Source organism: Mixophyes fleayi, chromosome 2, assembly GCF_038048845.1.
Source record: "Mixophyes fleayi isolate aMixFle1 chromosome 2, aMixFle1.hap1, whole genome shotgun sequence".
Classification (NCBI taxonomy): Eukaryota; Metazoa; Chordata; class Amphibia; order Anura; family Limnodynastidae; genus Mixophyes; species Mixophyes fleayi.
The window spans coordinates 337224660-337248968 of NC_134403.1; the positions used below are offsets into that span (position 1 = coordinate 337224660).

General features: G+C 39.8%; 1 protein-coding gene across 1 annotated transcript in view; it reads right to left on the reverse strand.

Annotated features, from left to right (window-relative positions):
* Positions 1-2263: 2263 nt before the first annotated feature.
* The window catches only part of DCBLD2 (discoidin, CUB and LCCL domain containing 2), a 76081-nt gene continuing 54035 nt past the window's right edge, over positions 2264-24309 (reverse strand). The window contains exons 4-15 of the mRNA XM_075197018.1: positions 23788-23839; positions 22779-22851; positions 21421-21554; positions 20017-20057; positions 17411-17626; positions 16782-16906; positions 15468-15615; positions 15092-15223; positions 13444-13537; positions 10098-10147; positions 8228-8353; positions 2264-7910 (exon numbers count right to left, since the gene is read on the reverse strand). Of these exons, the coding sequence (XP_075053119.1) occupies positions 7480-7910; positions 8228-8353; positions 10098-10147; positions 13444-13537; positions 15092-15223; positions 15468-15615; positions 16782-16906; positions 17411-17626; positions 20017-20057; positions 21421-21554; positions 22779-22851; positions 23788-23839 (1622 nt within the window). The 3' untranslated portion in view covers positions 2264-7479. The remainder of the gene's footprint in view (positions 7911-8227; positions 8354-10097; positions 10148-13443; positions 13538-15091; positions 15224-15467; positions 15616-16781; positions 16907-17410; positions 17627-20016; positions 20058-21420; positions 21555-22778; positions 22852-23787; positions 23840-24309) is intronic.

The window sequence follows — 24309 nt, forward strand, 5'->3', positions numbered from 1 at the left end:
CTCCCTATGCAACCAAGCATCTGACTTGCCTTCCTCATTGCTTTGTTACATTACTTACCTGCCTTTAAGTCACCTGAAATAGTGACTCCTCGATCCATTTCCTCAGTAGTTTCCATTATAGTGCTATTAATACTATATTTAGCTTTTGGGTTTTTGAGACCCAAGTGCATGATTTTGCATTTCTTGGCATTAATCTGTAGTTGCAACTCTCTTTACCATTCCTCTAATCTACCTAGATCATCAATCATTTGTTTGTTTTACTCCTGATCTGTATACCCTGTTGCATAGCTTTGTCTCATCTGCAAAAAAAACCCAACAAAATACCATTTGCAATGTTATAAATAAAGATATTAAAATGACCTGGTCCAAGTAGAGATCCTTGGGGTAATCCACTGATATCCATTCAGACAGTTATAGTAAATGGAGTGCATTCACAGGAGGGAAAGGTTAAGATCTTGGCTGCAATCATCCCCCAAAAGTCTTCACCTCAGTGTGCGTGCAGATGCACTCACACCTGCCTGCTGCCATTCCTAAGCAAGCTCTGCACTGGCTGTGCCCTGATCCCGCATCTAAATCAAATTTAGGAGACAGTCCTGGCGCTTACTGGACATTCTTGGGCGCCCTGAAGCCTTATTTACAACTATGGAACCTCTCTCCTTGAAGTTCTTGATGATCCGATAAATGGTTGATTTAGGTGTAATCTTACTAGCAGCAATATCCTTTCCTGTGAAGCCCTTTTTGTGCAAAGCAATGATTACACGTGTTTCTTTGCAGCTAACCATGGTTAGCAGGGGAAGAACAGTGATTTCAAGCATCACCCATCTTTTAAAGCTTCCAGTCTGTTACTCTAACTCAATCAGCATGACCGTGATCTCCTGCCTTGTCCTCGTCAACACTCTCACCTGTGTTAATGAGAGAATCACTGACCTGATGTCAGCTGGTCCTTTTGTGGCAGGACTGAAATGCAGTGGAAATGTTGCTTTTGGAGTAAAGTTCATTGTCATGGCAAAAAGGGACTTTGCCATTAATTGCAATCCATCTGATGACTCTTCAAGACATTCTGGAGTATATGCAAATAGCCATCATAAAAACTGAGGCAGCAGACTTTGTGAAAAATAATATTTGTGTCATTTTCAAAACTTTTGGCCATGACTATATATTGATATTCAGTACACACCTGAAACCTGACAGGGGGTGAGTGCAAATTATGCTACATGTACCTGCACCTCCCCGAAGGTCATGTAGTCAGAAACCTCTTTATCCAACCTGATGAGAAAGAGCAAGAAAAACCAGCAGATACAGTGTACACAATATTAAAAACTGAAACAGGTATCAATAGACAAAACCTATGCAATCCCACTCGAGCTAGCAGTAAATACCTACTGCTGGAGAGACAGAAGAGTGTAGCTGCTGGTACAGTGTCTGATCTTGACTGATATTCAGTAAACACCTGAAATCAGTCAGGGGGGGGAGTGCAAACTATGCTGCCTGAATCTGGGAAGGTGCAATCTCATGAAAAGTCTCAGTGACGAGGACATTATAAAATACAAAATAAAAATAATTTCTATTCAGATTAACTCCTAGATTGGTGTTTCCCAAACCCAGTCCTCAAGGACCCCTAACAGTGTATGTTCTCAGGGTGACAAGTGAAATAATATCACCTGTGGATCTTTCAGAATGTATCAGCCTGTAATGATTACACCCATACTTGCCAACTTACGGCAAGTGTATTCCGGGAGAGAGGCGTGACTAGAGGGCGGGAGGGGGTGGGTGCGTCATTTTGGCCCCGCCAACTCGACGGGAATGTCGTTTTGTTGCAGGGGGTTGGGCCAAAATGACGCAAATTTAGGCTAGGCAGGTTCGGGATGCAGGAGACTTACCTGCTGTCCCGGGAGTCTGTCCCGAATTTTGGGAGTCTCCCGGACATTCCGGGAGAGTTGGCAAGTATGATTACACCTGTGCTCCAGCAGAGAGATATGGAAAATATGCACTGTTAGGGGTTTAGGAAATACTGTCCTGGATGAAAAGTAAAGTGGAAATAACACAATGGCCAAGTGCAATCAGGTGTTTTTGTCTCAGATGCAGCAAACAAACACACTGTACGATTCCATTGACACACTACCGGTCTAATTTCACACAGGAGGCTGCATTACTGTTGTGCATTTAACTGGAACCCATTTACAAACATAAATGCAATCTACGACTGGTCAAGTATGTATAACCCTATTAAGATTACAGATAATAATAAAAAAAAATTATCAAATTTCTCACAAAATTTTTTATTTTATGTACAATTTTTTTTTTTTTTTCAAAACACATAGAACTTTCTTCCTTTATACAATCTACAGTCTAACAACATATACAGATACAATGTGCCTACAGTACATGCCAATTTCAAACAAATTACATTCAGAGAGCACTGCGGATGGAAAACGCACATTTACATAGGACAAAAAAACCTGAAACAAGTTGTGTCCATTTTATCTGCAGCTTCTAAGCAGATGAATGATACAAAAAAAAAAATAATCTAAGATTTTGTCGCCGTTATAAGGATTACTACAGTGAATGATTTTGTTTCAGTACCTGAATAAGTAAACAGTCTGTTCACATTCAACGCCAGCAGTTTCAGATAAAGATCTGTGTAAGAGAGTTTAACGCTATATTGACGGCTATTTACTAACAAAGTATAAATATCCACAGCAATGAGACATTTGGTTTTTGCTTACATTGGTTATTGGGTAACTGCACATTTGGATTGTGGGTAAATAACCTGCATTGTCTTATAATCGCAAAGCTCCGATCCAGAAAAAAATTGATACATAAGGGGGATAAAAAGAAAAGCCCATTGCTATACGTATTAGATCTGATTGCAGAGTGTATTATACACAAAGATATTTAGAAAACCCCAATATTTTCAGTTACACATATCCCTATTTTATTCTGTGCCCAACTTAAAGCAGCGGTACCAGGGTAAGGTGACAATAAGTCACACTACCCCTCACCAGAGACCCAGGGCTTGGTCCATGCAACTTTTTTCCCCAGGGTGTTAGGTCTCCATCTTTCGTCTCACAGACTTGGTCAAATGCTATGGGCTGCGTGGACCAATAAGAAGCTGCGATCTGAAATTCCAGCTTCTTATTGGTCTTCCCAATCACACCACCCCCCTGCAGCCAATCTAAAGTGTTAACCCAAAAATGATTTGCAGGCACTATATATAGTACTCAAAATGGAGGAGCCCCAGGAATAACGGTTTCACCATGGACTTCAGTACGGAAAGGACTTGGCCAGTGGAAACTGACTGAGTAACTACGGCTTTAGCTTTTCAAATGGCTGACAATTAAGAAATCCAAAAGGAAATAAAGATTTCTTGAAATTGAAGCCAAGCACAACTGTACATCTTACTATCCCATCAAAAAACAGAACTACAGCTTTACATTCACCTTTAGTAGTAGCTCAGGTAAACATTTTTGCACGGGTGTTTTTGGAAATTCCTAACAAACTATTAGGCTTAGTCCAGCACTGGCAGAGAATGTTCTCATACCGCGCTCTGCATAGAATGCAACGTACAAGCACTGATTCAGAGATTACTGATCCCACTAGCAGACTCCAGAATCTCAGTGCCTGCAGTATGATCGGGCAGTTCCCTTGTGTTCCGTTACATTTGGTATGAAAACTCTGCAAAGTGCCGGTGTGAACAAAGCTTTAGTATTTTTAATACAAGCCGTATAAACTGTTGATCACATTACAGAAATACTGTAGAAGTAACACAACAAAGTCCAGCAGCTGAGTGGTATAACTAGGGTAAGTCAGGTCAGCCAGTCACAACGAGCCACATACGATATACATACGGTAGTGTGGTCTATTCTGATGCATGCTGCATATCTGCTATTGTTACAAATTACAATGAACAAGGCTTTGTGTGTCATGTAACCAGTTGTAAATGGCTATACTGTCAAAGCCTAGAACATTAAAGCAAGACACACAGCTATGACTTTGTCTACCTGTCATGATTTGACATTTTAAAGTCCTATCAATAATATCCAGTCACATTGACAGGGTTATTCAAGCATTACTAATGGTACAACTGGAGGATAAATCTCAGCGTGACAGGGTTCATCTACCATTAAATGACAAATTCTGTGCCTTGTACATGCCGGTTCTGTAAAGTTTACTAAATAGATCTTTGTAATGTCCCCCTGTGCTTTTTAGCCATGTATACTATCATCGGGCAGTGCTATTAGCACTAGCATTTAAAGTGTATTATTCTATGACAATGTTAGTTAGGCTGCACAATAGACATGTAACACCTAAACCACTGCAATAGGTTTTGTATCACACCGTTCTGAGCCTATGACAATAAAAGGCTTTTGTTAGTTGCTGGACAATTTTGTTTGCCGATATGCTGGAGATGGAACTAGTGAATACTCACTAAAGTGTAATTATCACCTCCACACAGCGGAATCAGCCATTGTGTATACTGAACCAATATTTATAAGAACGCCTTACGAACCAGTGACATCAGCAAGGCACTTTGTCACTAGTTAGATAGTGATAGGGTGAATATGGCTGCCGCCACTGCTTGTAAGCGACAGGTGCATTTTAATATTGTGGACACTGGTATGTGCACCAGGTCATTTATCAAGCATGACATATTCACTTAGAACCCCCCAAAAGATGAATACCCATTGGGTTAATTACCATATCTAGAGACTAAGGGGTATATTTACTAAACAGTGGGTGTGAAAAAGTGGAGATGTTGCCTATAGCAACCAATCAGATTCTAGCTGTCATTTTGTAGAATGTACTAAATTAATGACAGCTAGAATCTAATTGGTTGCTATAGGCAACAGCTCCACTTTTTCAAACCTGCAGTTTAGTAAATATACCCCTTCGTTTCTGTCCTTTCTAGATCTGATAAACAAATGCCTTGTCCACCTTACACTTCCTACAACCTGAAATCAGTCACATTCCATATTATTTATTAAAAAGAAAAATGATAACCTACATGAGAGCACAGCTTTACTCCCAAAGATACACCCAGTTCTCAAGCCGTGCCATAGGTCGCTGATACAATCTCTGCGTCTAAATATGTAAATATCTTAATGCTGTATATGACTACTACCCCGCTTATGATTTATCTACACTTTTATTTTATTAATGCTTATTTGGTATTGTAACATTTGGTTCCAGCAACTAAAAAAAGTTTAGTTTGTGTTTAACAAAATAACATTCCATTACAGAACTATTGTAAATCAACAAAAATAAAAAAAGTTCATTAAAAAGTAATCCTCCTTTCTATCCCATCATGTATTAAAGAAGATCTGTTAGGTTTGTGAAGAAAGTCCTGTTTACATAATGCCTTGTGCACTGTGTATGTGCCCTCTGCTTCCTCCACCACGTAGAGAGCATAATAACTGGTCACGTGCTATACACAAATATAATGTGCTAGCTTAGATGTTGGGAGTCACGCTTACTGGTGTTGGCTCTCCCCTACATCGCAGCTTCTGTCACCAAGTACGGAAGGAAGAAGTCACCAATATAATATGCTCTCTCCCAGGCGGGGGGACATAGGGATTCACATAGATTCACCCAATCCACGCCCACATTATAATAAAGCCACGCCTCTTTCTCAGCCTAAGAATCGGGCTATTAGACGTATATCTATGTCATAGGGGTTTCCCTCCAACCAATGCACTCTGGGAATAATATACTTCTGAGGGACCCATATTCCAGGGCTGCACTGGGAAATCACTTTCTTCTCAGGGTATCCTTATTTGAATATCCTTATTTCCATACCGGTGGTCATTTGTGACAGACTGTTGTTTTCTGGCCATGGGCCTAGGCTGGGACAATAAAAGGCAATATTTAAGAAATAGATTTTACTAAATGAGATCATCCCTGAGGTAATGTCTCTTGGTTGGCACAACTGGCACATGACAGGAACAGCTGTAAAGAACCATTTGGAAAAAAAAATACTGCTAAAAATTCCATTCAAGTAATTCTCCACAATGCTCATCTCACCTTTCCATACATAGGAATCACTTTCAGACGGCTCACTGGTGGCGCATTTCTGTGTTCTGGTTATTAAAATACCAGAGTAAGCTGAAGGACAAGAAGACCTGACATAACTGAACACAGAACATCCATCACTGCAGCGAGAGCATATTGATCGGACAGCCATTTGCAGTATAAGGGTCTGAGGGCATTTACAATGATCAGTAGATTGAAAAATTAAAATTATAAAATGATTATTTCTATTTCGATAAGGTACAAACACTTTGTAGACAGATTCTTCTGCCTTTAAAACATAAAAACGCATTCCCCATTTTAGATGACAAGTAAAAGAAACTAAAGATACTCTCCGTAAACAGTGTATTTAGGTCACAGTTTCCATCATATCTGGAGTAACTCATCTGTGTTTAGTAAATACTTGCAGGCTGGTTGCCTCTAACTGGCACAGATAAGAGGAATGCAGGGATACCGAAACTGTTTGCATACTCTTATGTATCCTGTTTTATCAAGGCCAATTAATTGACCCAAAATTCACGTGAAGGCCAAAAATATAAGGGAACATTTGAAAACTGTATTTAAGGTATCTGCGTAGGAAAGGGGGTATTGCCCATAACAACTAAACACTTTACATTCTAACTGCTTTCTAAAATGACATCTCAATGGTTTCTATGGGCAACATAATCTTTTGTAGTTTTTATACATCTCTCACGGTGTCAGAAAAACAAAGATATTATTACACACAAAAGAATGTGTTACATGAAAGGATCTGGGGGGCCAGAACGCTCACTCCAGTAACAGGATGAATGGTCACCATAGGCAAAGCGCTGGTCGCTGTCAACATATTGAAACCAGAGAAGCAAAACAGAGCCAGTAATGACACAAAATAAAAATATCACAGCATTTCTGTGTTTTTTGGGCTAGGTGCGCACACAGAGGGCCAGTACAATTGCTTCTATCATGCTGCCCTAAGCAGAGCTCAGTAGGATAAACAGACAGTAAATAAATATTGGCATGTTAATTGTATAACTCCCAAAGCTTCAATTTCCGAGGCCGATATTGATAGTGATGCCATAAACTACAATAACGTAACATAATGTGGAGATCAGCACCAGAAACATGTTTGTAAAGCAGAACAACGTATAAGAAACAGTGCCTGACACGTCAACATTCTGTGGACAATGAGAAGTAACCAATCAGGAGCCAGCATTACAGATCAATCACTTCTCCAGAGCGTATCTTCTTCCTGCTGATCCGCGCACAATTCCATAGGTGTTTTTGTTAAGTAATTTAGTGTTTCTGTATAAAGCTTGTGAACAGTGGTTGAAATCTTTGTTTCAAATAATTTTAAGAATGTGACTAAAATCTACTCTTTTTTTATGGACACACAATACGCGATGTGCTCGTAGAAAATAAAGCCATTTTGTTCAAATAAAATACACTGAAAAGTCTGTGCCCCTGGATTTCCCCTTATGGAGGTACATCCTTGCTTGCTGCTGGTTGTGGCACCTGGTAGACCATCTCCTCCACCGCACACGATCCCGGTGTCACCTTCGGAGTGTCGTATAGTACCTGTGTGGAAGCGGAACTGTCTGTCCTAGATAATAGTTTGTTGTATGTCCCCACTAGTGTAGGCGCTTGGCTCCCGGTAGATTTAAACGTGGATGTTGACGGCAGGCACATTGTTCCGGTAGGATGCCCGGACATATCCATTATTATTGGAGTGGCATATTCTGGCCCGCTGGTTGGCAGTGGTTCTGCGTAGGCATGATAAATATCCTGGTCTGGGGAGTTGTAGGAATCCAGATCGGCATATCCCGGTTCTTTTCCTTCCTCTGGTTTGAAGGTTGATCTTTGATGCAAGGTGCCGACTGCTCCCCCAACTAAGGGCTGGGCGTATTCTGTAAAAATAAAAACATTTCTACTTAGTAATCCAGGGACCAGGTACATGACCACATTTGGAAGGTCAGTCACTACTTTGAGCCATCTTATCTGTGAAGTACTTGTGCATCATGTTAAAATTTCCATTAAAAAAATGCTATTTGTAAGGCAACAGAATTTGGACACCCCTGCCTTTTAGGGGGACCCCAATACCTCTCTCATGGCTAATTTTCTATTTTGCATGTCTCTGTTTTATTAATATGCTTAGTGTGAATATATAATAGAACGTTTATTAAAGTTGTGTCGAAACAAAGGAAGGTCCAGTAAAGGCCGCTACCTGCTGACATGGCCGCCACTTCTCTTGACCTCAGACGGCTGACTTCACAGCTACTGTACCTCACCGGAGTCTCCTCGTGTTCTGCCGATTTGGCGGGAAGGAATTGTTTCATTCCTTTCCACCAGCCTGCAAATAACGGAGGGAAGGAATTAAACGCTAATATATATACATTTTAATGGTGTTCATGGTGAACTAAAGCTTGCGGCTGTGTCAACACTCTAGATGTTACAGTCATGGCCAAAAGTTTTGAGAATGACAAATTATTTTCCACAAAGTCTGCTGCCTCAGTTTTTATGGTGGCAATTTGCATGTACTCCAGAATGTCATGAAGAGTGATCAGATGAATTGCAATTAATTTCAAAGTCCCTCTTTGCCATGACAATTAACTTTATCTCAAAAACAACATTTCCACTGCATTTCAGCCCTGCCACAAAAGGACCAGCTGGCATCAGGTCAGTGATTCTCTCATTAACACAGGTGAGAGTGTTGAAGAGGACAGGGCTGGAGATCACGGTCATGCTGACTGAGTTGGAATAACAGACTGGACTGGAAAAGGAGGGTGGTGCTTGAAATCATTGTTCTTCCTCTGTTAACCATGGTTATCTGCAAGGAAACCCGTGCAGTCATCATTGCTTTGAACAAAAAGGGCTTCATAGGCAAAGATATCACTGCTAGTAAGATTGCACCTAAATCAATCATTTATCAGATCATCAAGAATTTCAAGGCAAGAGGTTCAATAGTTGTGAAGAAGGCTTTAGGTCACCCAAGAACGTCCAGCAAGCACCAGGACCGTCTCCTAAAGTTGATTGAACTGCAGGATCGGGGCACCACCAGTGCAGAGCTTGCTCAGAAATGGTAGCAGGCAGGTGTGAGTGCATCTGTATGCACAGTGAGGCGAAGACTTTCGGAGGATGGCCTGGTGTCAAGAAGGCCAGCAAAGAAGCCACTTCTCTCCAGGAAAAACATCAGGGACAGAATTATATTATGAAAAAGGAACAGGGATTGGACTGGATTAGGGTAAAGTCATTTTCTCTGATGAATCCCCTTTCCGATTGTTTGGGGCATCTGGAAAAACGCTTGTCCGGAGAAGGAAAGGTGAGCGCTACCATCAGTACTGTGTCATGCCAACAGTAAAGCATCCTGAGACCATTCATGTGTGGGGTTGCTTCGCAACCAAGGGAGTGGGCTCACTCACAATTTTGCCTAAGAACACAGCGATGAATAAAGAATGGTACCAAAACATCCTCCAAGAGCAACTTCTCCCAACCATCCAAGAACAGTTTGGTGATGAAAAATGCCTTTTCCAGCATGATGGAGCACCTTGCCATAAACCAGAAGTGATAAGTGGCTCGGGTCTTCAAAAAGAAGGGTCAACACTGCAAATATTGACTCTTTGCATAAACGTAATATAATTGTCAATAAAAGCATTTGACACTTATTAAATGCTTTGAATTTTACTTCAGAATACCATAGTAACATCTGCCCAAAAGGTCTGTAACACTGAAGCAGCAATACTTGTGTTATTCTCAAAACTTTTGGTCAGGACTGTACACTCTGTACATATTGATGTACCCTCCCCCCCTCCATCTATATCTCAGTGTGGCCATTGTAGGACCAAGCACGTGGACCTACAGCCTCTGTTAGTGTGGTCAAACAATGACCGTGTGAACACAACTATACACGACCCATCAGCGGTCATCTTCCTACCGTATTCTCCACAATATACAATGATGATCCTTGACATTGCAGCTTATATGGGCACCTCTAGAGACTTAGGAATTCCACTGACTGTGGCCAAATGACGAACAAAATCATAACCATTAAAAAAAATACAAAATCCGCACACTGATTGAAATAACATTGTTTTTACCTGCACGATCCCAGGACGGCAAGTCATACGTCCCTTCAGCCTTCTTCTTTCTGAGAATATGAAGATTAAGTTAAATCGATTTTGCTTTTAAGGATACAAACAATGTAGCAGTATTATGCAGACAGGGATGTCAACACACATTTCTTAGTTATGCATACAGACAAGGAAATAAAAAGTAAAAAAAAAAAAAAAGCAGATACGAATAGAAATGTGATTTGAAATAAAGCAACATTGGGTAATAGAATAAATATATTAAATAAAAAAAAAAAAAAAAAAAAAAAAGTGTCAGTATTAAGCAAAATGAATACAGAATGCATGAATTAGATGGTTGCTTCATATAGTGCCAATCCGTGACGCAGTTACAGACAGCGTTGGACATGAAACGTGGATATATGGACAAGAGATATTTTTCTTCAGTGAAAGTATTAGTTAAGGAGCAATGTACACACTAACACAACACTTCTCTGAAAATGGCTAAAAATATAAAACTTTGTTATAGTAAAGGATCATGGGTCACTGATCACTCCCGGGAAGTTTCAGGACAATACATCTAGTACATTTTCCGATATCACTTCCAGGATTGCACCAGGTTATTACATTAGATTTTTATCAACAGATACCCGTTTTGTTTTGCTCTCTTTTTTGATGGCTACATGGATCTTTCTGACCTCCAATTTAGAGGGATTGGTAATCTTATACCAGAGAAATTATCGGTACAAACAGTTTATAGCAGGATTCTATCTGAAACCTTCTTACTATAGCACTATGGTGCTGCAGCAACAAACACAGATGTAATGAAGACACAGGCAATTTGTGCAAAGTTAACAAAACAAAATGTCCCCAAAAACATACAACTTCTGATTGTTACTGTATCACGTCTCCTAAGATTGGTTGGAATGTTATATCATCGTGTGCCTGCAGATGGCAGTGGTGTAGCAGTGATCTATTGGTTGGGTCAGCATTTCTTTGTACATTCTTACAACCCCCTTTTGTATGTAAATATTTACACAGTACCCAGAATGTCTAAGTGTTTAGTAACAAACAACTTTGATTTTTGGATAGACGACATTTTTTTAAAAAAAATTATTAATAAGGGTACAAGTACATCAAGTGAAGAAAGATTGGTATAAACTAATAAAAGTTGCTTAGTCCACCTTTTTAACTAAATTAAAAACAGCAGATAAAGAACAAAGATTTTATTTTATATTTAACAAAGTAGTGAACAAGGATTTGGTTTTTTTTTTATTTAATTGTATTTTATTTTAAAGTGATCTGGGTTTGCTTCTTTTATTACCATTTTGGTGTAATCGAAAAGGGATTTGGGAATCATTGGGATGCTCATTTTATTTGTTTGTTACCAACGCTGTTCCCATCTGTATCAATGGGGTTTCTATAGGTTGCGTGCACACTGCAAGCTCCACTGAAATGGATTGACCATTGAAATATAAATTTAAAAAAAAAAAAGTTATCAATTTTCAAATTGCTCATTTCACTATTACTGAAGCAATTTCAGGAGTCTCAAACCAGTGAAAATATATTAAGTGATTTCTACAGACATTTATTCAGTCGATCATGCCTACATTCCCTCTGTTTATACTTAGTAATGGTATACCTCTTCATGGTCAATAAGTACAAAAGTATTTTATAAAATACTCATAGGTTTAAAAACAACCTCGGTTCTCTTCAATAGAATGTATCATTCTCAGGTGAAAGTTACCCCAATTTGAGGTGGTAGGTAATCAAGCAATGTGTAAGTTAACATTTGTGCAATTTGTTATCAAAATTAAAAAAATTGCACATAAATGTGCATAGTAGAGTTTGGTAAGAAGAAAAACAAAAAAATTAAAAACCTAAATCAACCAATCATAATTTGCAGGTGTTTGCATACAGTTAGTGGACAAAATAGTAGAAACACGAGAATAAAAGTCTGTTAATAGGACGCTAGGCTACCACATGTGGCTAATATGGCCTTTATGAGCTGTGGCACGGCAAGGAAGTCGTCCAACGGATGCCTGATGGTGGCTGATTGTGGAGGAAAACACACTATATCCTATAACTGCTGGATTAGGTTCACAGCTGGGGGCCAAGAAAGCCATTACATATGGACAACATCAATGTGCATTAAACCTCAGGGGCCCTTGTCCATCATCTCTGCCTGTAAGGTAAGAACTGCTGCAACATGGGTGAGCTTTGGACTTCTAAGGGAATGACTGCACCCAAACCATGTCATGAAAATATACCTGGAAGCCTTATGGAAACAACAGAACCCATCACTGTTGGAAATAACGCGCTGAAGGTGTAAAGGTCGGTGCCACAAGTGCACTCGTCCATATGTTGAACTTGATATGGTCAGATTGCCCATTCATCCCCCATTAGTCCATCTCCTATACTCTTTGCAGCACATTGCATTGCCCGGAGTGAGGAGTGGTTTATACATTGCAACCAGACTTGGATACCCCGCTCCTTGAAGCTCTCGTCAAACCATTTTTATGAAAATGTCTCTTCATGCCACAGGTTGAAATTAAAAGTCAAACTGATCTGCAGTGACTTGTCAAAACACCTTGCCTTGCACTCTGAATGAATGCACAGTTATCACAATTCCGGAGCACATGCTTCCGGACACCGCTGCCCTCTGTGGATTATGTTTATTTTTCCTGGAGTTCCATAACACTAACCGACACCAGCGCTCCTTCCACAGGTGAACAAACAAAGTCACTGAGGTCTTCCCTGCAGTCATGCTAAGCATAGTTAGAGGCAACCAGGACAGTCCAGCATTTCTATACATGATCTTGACCATGCTGAGATGTCATTTGTGTAAGTATCCCCAGAGTTGGGGCCCTGGCTGTTTACATGCTCCCCTATTTATTTTTCAAGTATTTTTAGATTTTGTCCACTACCTATATATATTGTAAATCTAACATGGTTAAAAGGTGGTTGACGTGTTTTCAATTAACAAGTACGATCTACTCACAATTAAACTAAAGCAACGTTGTGCAACCTGTCTATGGAGACTCCAGTTGGGTCATATAACAGTTTGGGGTTCTTCTGATATACTGTATATTCTACTGAAAACCACCTGTATTGGGTCCCTGGACATTGACACTTGGGGTCCCGTAAAAAAAAAGTTACAGAATAGACGCAGGAATCACTTCAAAAGGGTTATATATAAAACACATGAGAATGAAGCAGGAGAATTATCAGATCAACACTTATTTAACATGAAATCTTCATCGTACAATTGCGCAGGCCTTTCAATGTATCATTACACTCCTTCACTGGTAACAGACGTTTGTTCATTAAACAGAGATAAACAGCACATAATTACGCAGGACACAGTCTGACCCACCTATTTCTCCAGTGCCAGGCGCAGACCAGCAGCAGTATGACGCTCGTGCAGACCATGACCAACGCCGGGACCAGGATGGTTGCCCAGGGTACATCTGTAATCCGTTAAAAACAAGAAGAGCAGTTTACACGCCAATTAGAGACCACATTCTTGTGTAGGTGTTGGGAGGAGTAACCTCTTCTGGGTCACCAATATAACAAGAGCAACAATTTCACAGTACACTTGGCAAACGTCTGCAGCCTCCTCTCAGCCAGACAAGTTGTAGTTACAGCAAACATGACTTTTACAGATGGTTAATCCCTGATCTAATTATAAATACAGACTGTAAATACTGTACTAAACACAGGAATTTATGTGTACAAGGAAAATAAGTTGTAAGTGTGTTTTGGTCTTACTCAGTGGCTAATGCATTTTACATGTGATTGTTGCCATAGGTTTACTTAGGCTGGGTACACTCACCTAGGAAGACTGAACAGCGTGAGTACAACAGATGCTTACAGATGGAGCAGGACTTATTACATGTTATACTGTGGTGGGGTATCTCTGCTTAGTACATCACCACAGCACAACTGAAGAGTACAGAGCCCATCAGAATGATTGGATCTGCAGATGTACCTTACTACTGCATTTAAGCAAGTTGGAGCGGTTTGCCAGAACATACATGTTCAATAAACCCCGCTCCATCAGTATAGAAACACTGCAAAAATATGTTAATGAAATATTAGGTCTCCACAATATATTGTGAAACACTGATCATGCAAATGCAACGTGCGTTTCTTTTCTTTAATGCAAGTGACTATTTTCTGATGTCAACATAAATACATTCATATTATTGATACTTGTTTACAAAAAAAACAAAAACAAAATGTATAGATGGATGAATCCAATGTAAAAAAAAAAATCACTACTCCCACATGCAAATAGATTTATTCTTTAAAATACGCCCTTATGTGTACATATACTCAACGGTGGAAGTGGGGGCGGATACGGAGATATGCCATATCACCACTTCATTGTAAAGCCATCACATTCCCTTCCATTATAGTCCCATTACATTGTCCATAACACCACTTCTAAATGTGCACTTCAACAGCTGTGCACACAGACACAATGCTGAGGGCCCAGGATGGCCTAGTTTTAAGACTGTAGCCTGTACATAACATTTTCCTAACACAGGGATCAGAAAGTGAAAAGGCAGGATGCAGGCCCCAGTGGGAGGCAGAGAGTTAACGATGATACTCTGACTTTCCCTCCTTACTGGATGAGTCAGAGTAATACTTGCAGAGTTCACAGCACTCTGATGTCATCCCCAACATTCCAGGAGTGGAATCAGGCAGCTCACAGCTGACATAAGGCAGAGCTAAGCATTTCTGTCCAAGCATCGCGCTCTCTAACCCTTTCATGGTTTTCAGGTGTGTCACGCTTTTTCCACTGTAATCCCAACCTTTGTACTAAGTTCAGGAGTACTGTAGATGTTTATAAACACTTACAATGAGCCGTGGAGCAGCTTGTCGGTCAAACTAATGTGTATTATGTAATACTAGTCAGTGTTGGTCAACTAGAAAAGCTCAATCTGTGAGCAGTGTTGTAACCCTTAAACACATCTCAAACAACGGTTATGTACTAACAATCGCCTGGAGAGGTTTACCTTTGGTAATCTCTGGAGTCATCGTCATGTTCTTAATCTCAGACGGGGAGGTAGTCTTCTCTACTGGAACTGGATTAGAATTGGAACGTGGCACAGCAAAAGCAGGAGGGGCTGTTAATTTTGGAATGAGAGCTTAAAAAAAAATAAAAAAATATAAGGAGATATATAAATACCACTATATTTTGTACTTGTACTATATAAAACAAGAGCTGCTGAACACATGCTTATTTACAAATGTCTGAACTGTAATTCTCCGAAGCAGAGGCTCATGCTGTGCAGTTACATACTGTTCTACAAAGTTTTGCAGGAGAAAATCTGAATTGACATAACCATACATGTTATGACCCCCTGAATAGAACAAGAATTTGGTTCTCACCAGGAACAAATTGGCATCCAAGCAGTTCTACCTTCATGGCGATTTTTTGGTTCCAACTTGTTGGTCTGATCTTCACAAACCTCGCCACTATTGGAGGAATGACGTTGTTGCGGACCTCATGGTAATAGTCAGAGTTGCCTTGGAATATCTGGAAAATGTCACACAACAGGAAATTGTACAATGCGAAAAATGAGTCACTGACAAAACAAAGTGCCCTCCACTCAGAGCCGGATTTAGACCTCATGGGGCCCTAGGCAAGATACTGGTTTGGGGCCCCTACCCTGAAAAAATCCATAGCACTATAGTTTTTTAGCATAACATATACCACTATTCAGGGCTGGCAGACTTTAGCCTGGGGGGGCAAGCACATAGCACTGGCCCATAAGTAGCGGTCCATTTTAAAAGGGTAGTTTCACCGCCGGCCCTGGGAGGGCCCTCTGGGGACCGCTGGGCCCTAGGCAATTGCCTAGTGGGAAATCCGGCCCTGCCTCCACTCACTCTTCCCGTTCTCAAATCTAACTGGCACAACACTCCGGAGTTATGAGGAGCCAAGTACAATGTTACAGTCGTCCCTTAAATTTACAGGGGAATTATGACTAAGGGCTTGTACACTCGGGAGTTGAAATCAGGCTTTCAATGCGCATTCTCCATGTCTGTTAAATATTGAAGAGCTTTTCTCCTGCTGTATAAAAAGCCTTTATTCAGATGCTATTGCATGTCAAGCAATTGCAGACTCAAAGCAGCAGCTCCTCACTACGTCACCCTTGTTCTACACTATACTGGACAGCTCAGGTGAGTGAATTCACTTTATCTTTCATGAATAAGCACCGCTGAAGTGTAATAATACAGCATCAACAAATGCTGCCATTGTTCTGTAAACATTTTAGGACATACAGTACCCCAATTTACACAGAGAGAGGAAGCTGCAGTCTTGTGGGATGAACAAGTGATATGAGAAGGTCGTTCATCACTCAGACATAATGTCTCATACATTAAAGTGCCTTTTCCTTGGAGACTACAACGAGCCATCAAAGTAACATGGAGCAAATGCAGGTGAGTAGCTATACAGCAAGCGGTATAAATATATACGTTACGTTAAATAGATTTAATTTCTGACAAGGTATGGGCACCTACACATGTAGCTTGTGACTGTTACAAGTTATAGTTTCAGAATGGACCAACTTATCCTATATGTTGATTGAAAAACCATTCCTTGACATTTCAGACCTGCAGTTAAGCCCTTAGACGTTCATCCATTATATTATTGTTTCATTCCCACTCCATGTCTCCCCCAGGATATATGCAGAATATTACCTTGTCTTTATCCATATTAGACTCTCTGTATACTGTCCACTTGAGGCCATCGTCACTATACTCCGTTTTATAGGAGGAAACATAGTAGTTGTAAGTAGATATTGTGGATCCAGTGGTTATGATACCTATCAAGAGAAAACGCTGACTTTAAATCTATCATAAAACATGTTATTAACTCTAGCACTGTGATTACAACTGGAAGGGCAAAGAGCACCAGAGAATAGAGAAATATTCTACTCTACCATATACACACACATACATACATTATATATATATATATATATATATATATATATATATATATATATATATATATATATATATATATATATATATATACACATACATACATACATAGGTCCTCTGCACTCACCATGTACAGACTAGGGTGCAAGAGGGGGTTGCCCACATTGTATAGACAATATATATATATATATATATATATATATATATATATATATATATATATATATATATATATATATATATATATATATATATATATAAAAAATAATATCTATCTATCGGCACTGCAATTTAAGTTGCAACAACATTTTATTTAGGCTCAAAAATGGACATATTCACCAAGATTTTTGGAAAAGCCACAAGCCTTAAATCTCCATACTAACCGGTGACTTTTGTTATCTTGTTCAGATCAATCTGCAGCCACTGCTGTTCATCATTGAATGACGAAGCCCACGCCGGTCCCTCCTTTTTCAATCTGGCTCTATCAGACTTCCAAACATTACTCTGCCCTGTCTGGTCTGTCCATTCCAGAACGGAAGAGGAGGTGATTTGGGATTCTAGAAGAGCACCATTTTCCATTCCCAGAGTTCCGTAGCATCCTAAGCATAACAAAAAATGGGGAAAAAAAAAAAAAAAGTGTGTGCATTTTTCATATGCTTACTTCACAATATGAATGTTCCTTGCATGGATACATATGCATAAACTTAAAAAACAACTCTTGTGTATTGAACTACAACATATATGCAATGACGGTGCATGTGGCTTTTACCAACTACTAGCATAAATAGCCAGTTTCATTTTGCTGCAATAGCCATAGGAATCAATGAAATCACTCACACCACACCCTGGGCCAAGGAGCACAGATGTCCCAATGCTGCATTACTGAGAAATGTTTTGGCCACATACACACACATACAGTTCTGTACAACAGAAAGTACACCCGCACTGAGATCTGGGCTTTACATATCAGGACATCATAATTTATTGCAATGTGCGGAAATTTGATAATTCTAATGTCCTATGACAAATAACCCATAATCAATTTTACTCTGTCTTTAGTTACTCAACTAAAATATAAGCCATTATGAAGAAGCCATGTATGAAAAGTAATTACAATCTTACAACTTCCAAATCAATAAAGAATGTAATTTGAACCAAGTGCACTTCATCATAAAGTACTGCTATGTCTACATGAAAGTAGAACTGTTGTCTCTTCCATATGGAGCATTCAGGTTCATGTTAACACTTTGCCAAGGAGAAAAGACGTCCACAGTGACCTCAAAGAAGCAATTGTTGCTGCTCCTCAGTCCATCAGGATGGGGTTATATGGCCATTTCAATCATGAAAAGATTCATTAAAAGCAGAGAACGTTTTAGGCAGTTGGCAATGTCTCCAGTAGTGGGTGTCCCAGCAAATTCACCCAGAAATCAGATTGGTGCTCCATGAAATTGCAAAGACCCCAAAAGCTACATCCAGGAGAATACAGGTCACAGCTAACATGGTATAGGTAAAGTTCTCAACACTACCAGTGGAGATAAAACTGAGCAAGTATGGCATGTAAGGGTAGCCAGGAAAAACCATAACATTACAGACAATTTAGGTTTGCAAAGTTGCATCTGAAAGATATACAAGTCTTCTAGAACAATGTCCTCTGGACAGACAAGACCAAAATTGAGTTGTCTGGTGTTTATGCCTAAAGTTATGTTTGGCAAAAACCAAACCACATCGTATCACCACAAGAACATCACACCGACATGTAAGCACTGTGGTGGATGCGTGGTGATTTGGGTTTGTTTTGCAGTCACAGGCCCAGTACACACCTCAAAATCACCAAAGTACACCCATGAAATCCTCTCATACCAGAGTATTCTAGAGGAAAACATGAGGCCACCTATAAAGACAACTGATGCTCTGCTGAAATTGGAACGTGCAATAAAATAATGATCTAATCACACCAGAAAACTACAGATGACTGGTTGAAAAAGAAAAGAATCAGACTTCTGCCAATCATAGACCAGACCTCAACCCTACTGAGATGCTGTGGCGGGACCATGCAGGAGCTGTGCATAAATAAATGCCCACAAACACAAATGGGGGGAATTCACTTCCACGCGATTAGCTGCCAGACATCACGGTGATATCTGGCTGTGCTCCCTTCTGTACACTACAGTACTTGAACATCACAGATGTTCCTGTGCACTTCTGGAGGGTGCGAGGACAAATCTGTGATGGTACATTGCTGCGGAGTGCCTTCATGACCGTTCTGGAGGGATTCCGCAACACGCTGCCGGAACTGAATTCCCCCTAATGAACATGAGCAGGGAGTGTGTCAAAGTCTCTCAAATGCCATGCAAGACACTCATACAGAAAATGATTACTTCAAGTTATTGCTACTAAAGGAGCTTATACTACTGAATCATGGGGTGTACGTTTTACTATTTCACGCATGGCTTCTTCATACGGTCTTACATTTTGTCATTATTTATTCACTACAAAGTGTTAAGTGTCGTTTGACAGATTTATAACATTTTAGAATTAAATGGCTGGTAATTTTGTGTTATGTAAAACACAAAGTTATGGGACGCCAGGTAATTTGCTTTTATTATATTGGCAAAGCAGGTATATTAGGGACTTTTTCAAAAGTGTTTACGGTTTAATTTCTGCAATGACATAGGCATGTAGCCCAAATGTTTCTATACGGTGCCTGTGACGTGTACGTATGTGCATTTCACACATTATATGCACAGTTATATTGGCAGTGTTATTCATTGTCTTTTCAATTTCAGTGGTGTTCTCGAGGTTACTAACCAGCGAATTCTCCACCTGTGGAGTGTACACGTCCGATACGGCGGCAAACCGGGGTAGCCCGGACAAAGAGACTTCATATTGGAAAGTTTAAAAGGAAAAATAATACATTTCATCTTACTAAAAATTTCAACTCTCTATTGACTTTACCATAACCAAATGGTAACAAAAAAAATTAACATACCACTAGTCTTGAATGTGAAGAGAGTTGTAGACAAGGAGCCCCTGTAAGAAGCAAAGGGAAACATTATGTAATGAACTGAAAAAAAACCCAGTAACATTATAGGGAAAGTTTCAGGGTAAATTTAAACTAAAATTAAGGTTTTGCAAAAATAGATCTATACGTTGCAGTGTCCAACTGAGGTAGTCATACCTGTCGGAAAGATAGTAGATTGCAAGCTTGTGAGTTGGGCTCTCTTATCTCTGTCTGTATAATCCAGTATTGTTTAATTACGGTGTTTGTTTCCAATTGTAAAGTGCTACAGAATTTGCTAGTTCTATATAAATAAATGTTGATCGTACAAATGCACGCTTATGTCCTAGTGAAATCAAGCTATGATCCAAAAGAAACTACATCTCAAGAAAACTGGGCTAAAAAAAAAACCCCCCAAAAAAAACCTTGGAGATAGTTGTGTCTGTTTAATAAGGCAAATAATATAAACATCTGTCATTGTGGGGAGGTTGTTGGCCTTTGGGTGAAAATAAAACACTAAGGCCTTGTTCTTAACTGGAGTGATTTTTAAACATTAAGTGTTCTTAAAAAGACTTTCTCACAAGTGTTTGCCCTGCATCAATTTCAAAATTGACTGCAAGGTCCCGAAGCGTTAATGCCCAGTGAAACACAATGGAAGCTCACAGAATACTCATTAAATCACACAGTATGCTTTAGGGAAGCTTTGAGTCCGTTAATAAGCACTATTCTAAAGGTTCTGTGAAATCAAGGACAAAGTAAAATGTTTTGTCTACGCTTTTTTCCAGCTCCCTTGTGTACAAGACAAAATTGTTTATGTTCTCATTAAAAAGTTACATGTATGAATCCCTATTTTCAGACCTCTCACTTACGCTCTGTTAAAGGCAGCTATTCCACAGGGTGAGATGTTAATGGAGCATAAAATGATGGATGGGTTGAGGACACACGAGAAAAACCATACCACAGAGAAGATGGCATCCGTTTGTGACATTAAACTATCTCAGCAGTAGGAACTCCTATCTAGCTGGGTCTTCTGCCAATAACTAAATAGAGCAAATGAACAGTAGGTGTCGCAGGTAAGGGGGGGGGGGGGGGCTTAAATAATAATAGATTTTAATCAGAAAATCAACATATAGGCGGAGTGTCCAACTGGCGATAGGCAGCTTAGAAGTAAAGAGAAATAAGTATTTATTCTAGTGAAAGGAAGACTGAGCTGCTTCACACCAACACTACCCATCGGCCAAGGTACGAATATACCACCCTTTTTTTTTTGGTGTACCAGACTTTACCTATCAATTCCTAACATGCAGGGGCATTACAGACGTTGACATGATCCCATTTGTTAAAGACCCTCATAGGGTGTCCAAGAACACCAAGGGTCCAAGGACCAATACTTACGGTACAGATGTGATGTTGTTCGCCAGAGCGCTTTCGTAATATGGAATGCCGTTACTTATTACAACACTGATGGGTCCACCCAGTGCATTAGACACTACTCCTGCATGCACCCCAGCCATGCACAGCAACGAGGACTGAAACGACAAACACGTTGTGGTCTTACCATCTCATACAATGTATCAGTACCAAGCAAACACCTCCCATGTATTCACACTGCCTTATACTTATTAAAGGCATTGTTTTGTCTGCCACATTATCCCCTTATCAGCTACTAACACCTTCTTAATCCCTATCCTCCTCCTTACTTGTGTGATTATACTCACAGAATACGTCAAACAACATCTTCAGTTCTTACACATTTGGCAAACACTGTGCAGGAAAAATATCAGAAAACTATAGCCAAGGAAATGTTTGATTAGAGTGTGTTGTTTTAAAGGCTTCCTACTAGTATAACTTACTAGGCAACATTTCCATACAATGTAGACTGCACTCACGTGGATCTTGTTCAGAATCACTTCAACATGGTCCCCAGTGGTCACAATCACTGTCACTGGACAGGTTCCCCTCATTCTACATTTTTAAGATAAGCACTGCACAATACAATGGTAAATATCCAAGGAGTTAAATGTTCCTTTAAGGAAACATGTTCATCTAAATAATCAGTTGCTGTACCCCAGTCGAATATACTAAGTACTAAAGGATGTATTATACATATCACATGTATAACAGTCATGAACTTTTAAACTCTGATGTTTTCAGCTTAGCATTAAAAAAAGAACAATGTGTAATTCCATCAGGTTAATCACTGTAAAGTGCCGGTATAGAGGGATCTGACTGTGCAGCACTCAGATCTGACATGGTTTAATCATGCAACTATAAAAAGCTTATAATACTTGACAGCTCCCAAACCAGAGACAAATTGTTTTGATTATAACTTTTCATTTAAAGTCTCTGACTTTGAAAGATCTAGTCATGCGCTACGGAGGTTGTATAACAGGTTAGAGGCAGAAAACTGAACAGACAGCAAGCATGAAGATGGGCATCCATTCACATCCATATAAAGGATACCCAACAGTTATAAGTCAGCGGCCCTTATTTAGGAGCAGTGGGTACTTAGGACCCCAGGGGTTTGTCCAGCTCTGCCGTCTGCTTGGCATACCTTACATAGTATTACTACTTACTCATTATGGGCCATAAAATAAATGTGGCTACTGTAACAAGGCAGAGTTGCACCTTCAGAAACTGGATCCCACAATCTTCCCCTTGTGCAAGTACAAAGTACAAATATTACAGTTCAAAATGAAGATATGATTTAGTATGAGAACCCTGTGGAAAGCCAGGAACACTGTGATACATACATCTCTATAACCAAGAGGAATAGTTCCCGAGATCTCCCCGAAAGGTGTCAGACACCCAGCTGGGCAGTATTTCCTACAAGAAAAATAAATCAACATATAATAGAGCAATTACTCAGCTTCGATGACACTGTTCATTTCCAGGAAAATATTAACGTTATCTGCGCAATCTATCCTTGCCGTATGTACAGTTCTTGTATAATCATCTTTAATTTATATAGGAGCTACAAGGCTTCCACAGCACTATACATAGGGGGTTAGAACATACAACAAAACTACAGAATGGCAAGGACATGCAGATAAGAATAATGGGGACAGATAAGCAGAATAATACATGTACCGGTAATTAACACAACACACTGCATGGCACATAAAAACAATGTACAGGGTGATTCAAAAGTCGCAGTACACCCTTTTATTTCAAAAACCCTACAGGAATTGGGCCGATTGGCCGATTTCAAGATGGCGCCCATGTTTGGTACATACCGTAAAAGATAGACCACGTCACCCATACCTTACTGGAGTATTCAGGTTTCCCAATTTCCTGTAGAGTTTTTGAAATAAAAGGGTGTACTGCGACTTTTGAATCACCCTGTAGTATAAGTCAAAACAGGGACAGAGAGGAAGATGGAGAGAGTGTAGACATGAGAGAGAGTACAGACATGAGACATAGGGTAGAGAGGACCCTGTCCGTGACAGCTTACATTCTAAAGGGGATGGAGGGGACGACGACAAAAGCAGCAAGTGGAAACAATAGGCATAGTGGTGTTTACTATGGTGCAGAGGTCTGTCAGACACTGAGGCCATGATATTGAGAGACTAGGGCCAAGATGGTGCAAGGCCTAGATGGTACAGAGACCTAGAGGGTCCAGATGGTGCAGGGTGGAGATCAGCAATTCTCTCTTGTAATGTAGGAAGAGACAAGTAATCCGCCTCATTTTATATTTATAATATTAGGAATGGAAACAGGGATTCTTTTTTAAAGATACCTTGGCTGTGTTTGGACATTTACCTGTACTCAGGTTCAGAAAACCGACTTGCTCTCTCCAGGCAGGTGATGAGATCTAGTACATCAAAGAAAAAAAAATGAAAACATTTTTAGAGAAGAAGTTAAAGGCTTCAGAAAGCACATAAAAATTGCACATACTTTTTTTTGAGGCATGGAGTATTCGCACATCGAATGTCATCACTAACATAAAATCCTAGCCTACAAATGGTGAAAACAAAATATTTTACTGACACAGAAACGCACAGTAGTAATACCACCATCTAGTTTGATTGTGAATCTGTCGCAAGTATTTAAAAAAAAACAAAAAAAAACCAATATAGTGAAAATATGCCATTTTTTTCCATAAAGGAGAAACAATATTTATGAAGAGATCTTGAATTTCGCAGTTTAGTATTTAATGTACTGTCTGCTGCCGCTATGTAATAGGCAATATTCTCCAGTCAGTGCTGCCTGGACCATGGAGGTGGTGGGGATCTGGACCGACTCAGACTCCTAGCAGAAGGTAGGCATACTGCTAGCCAGGGG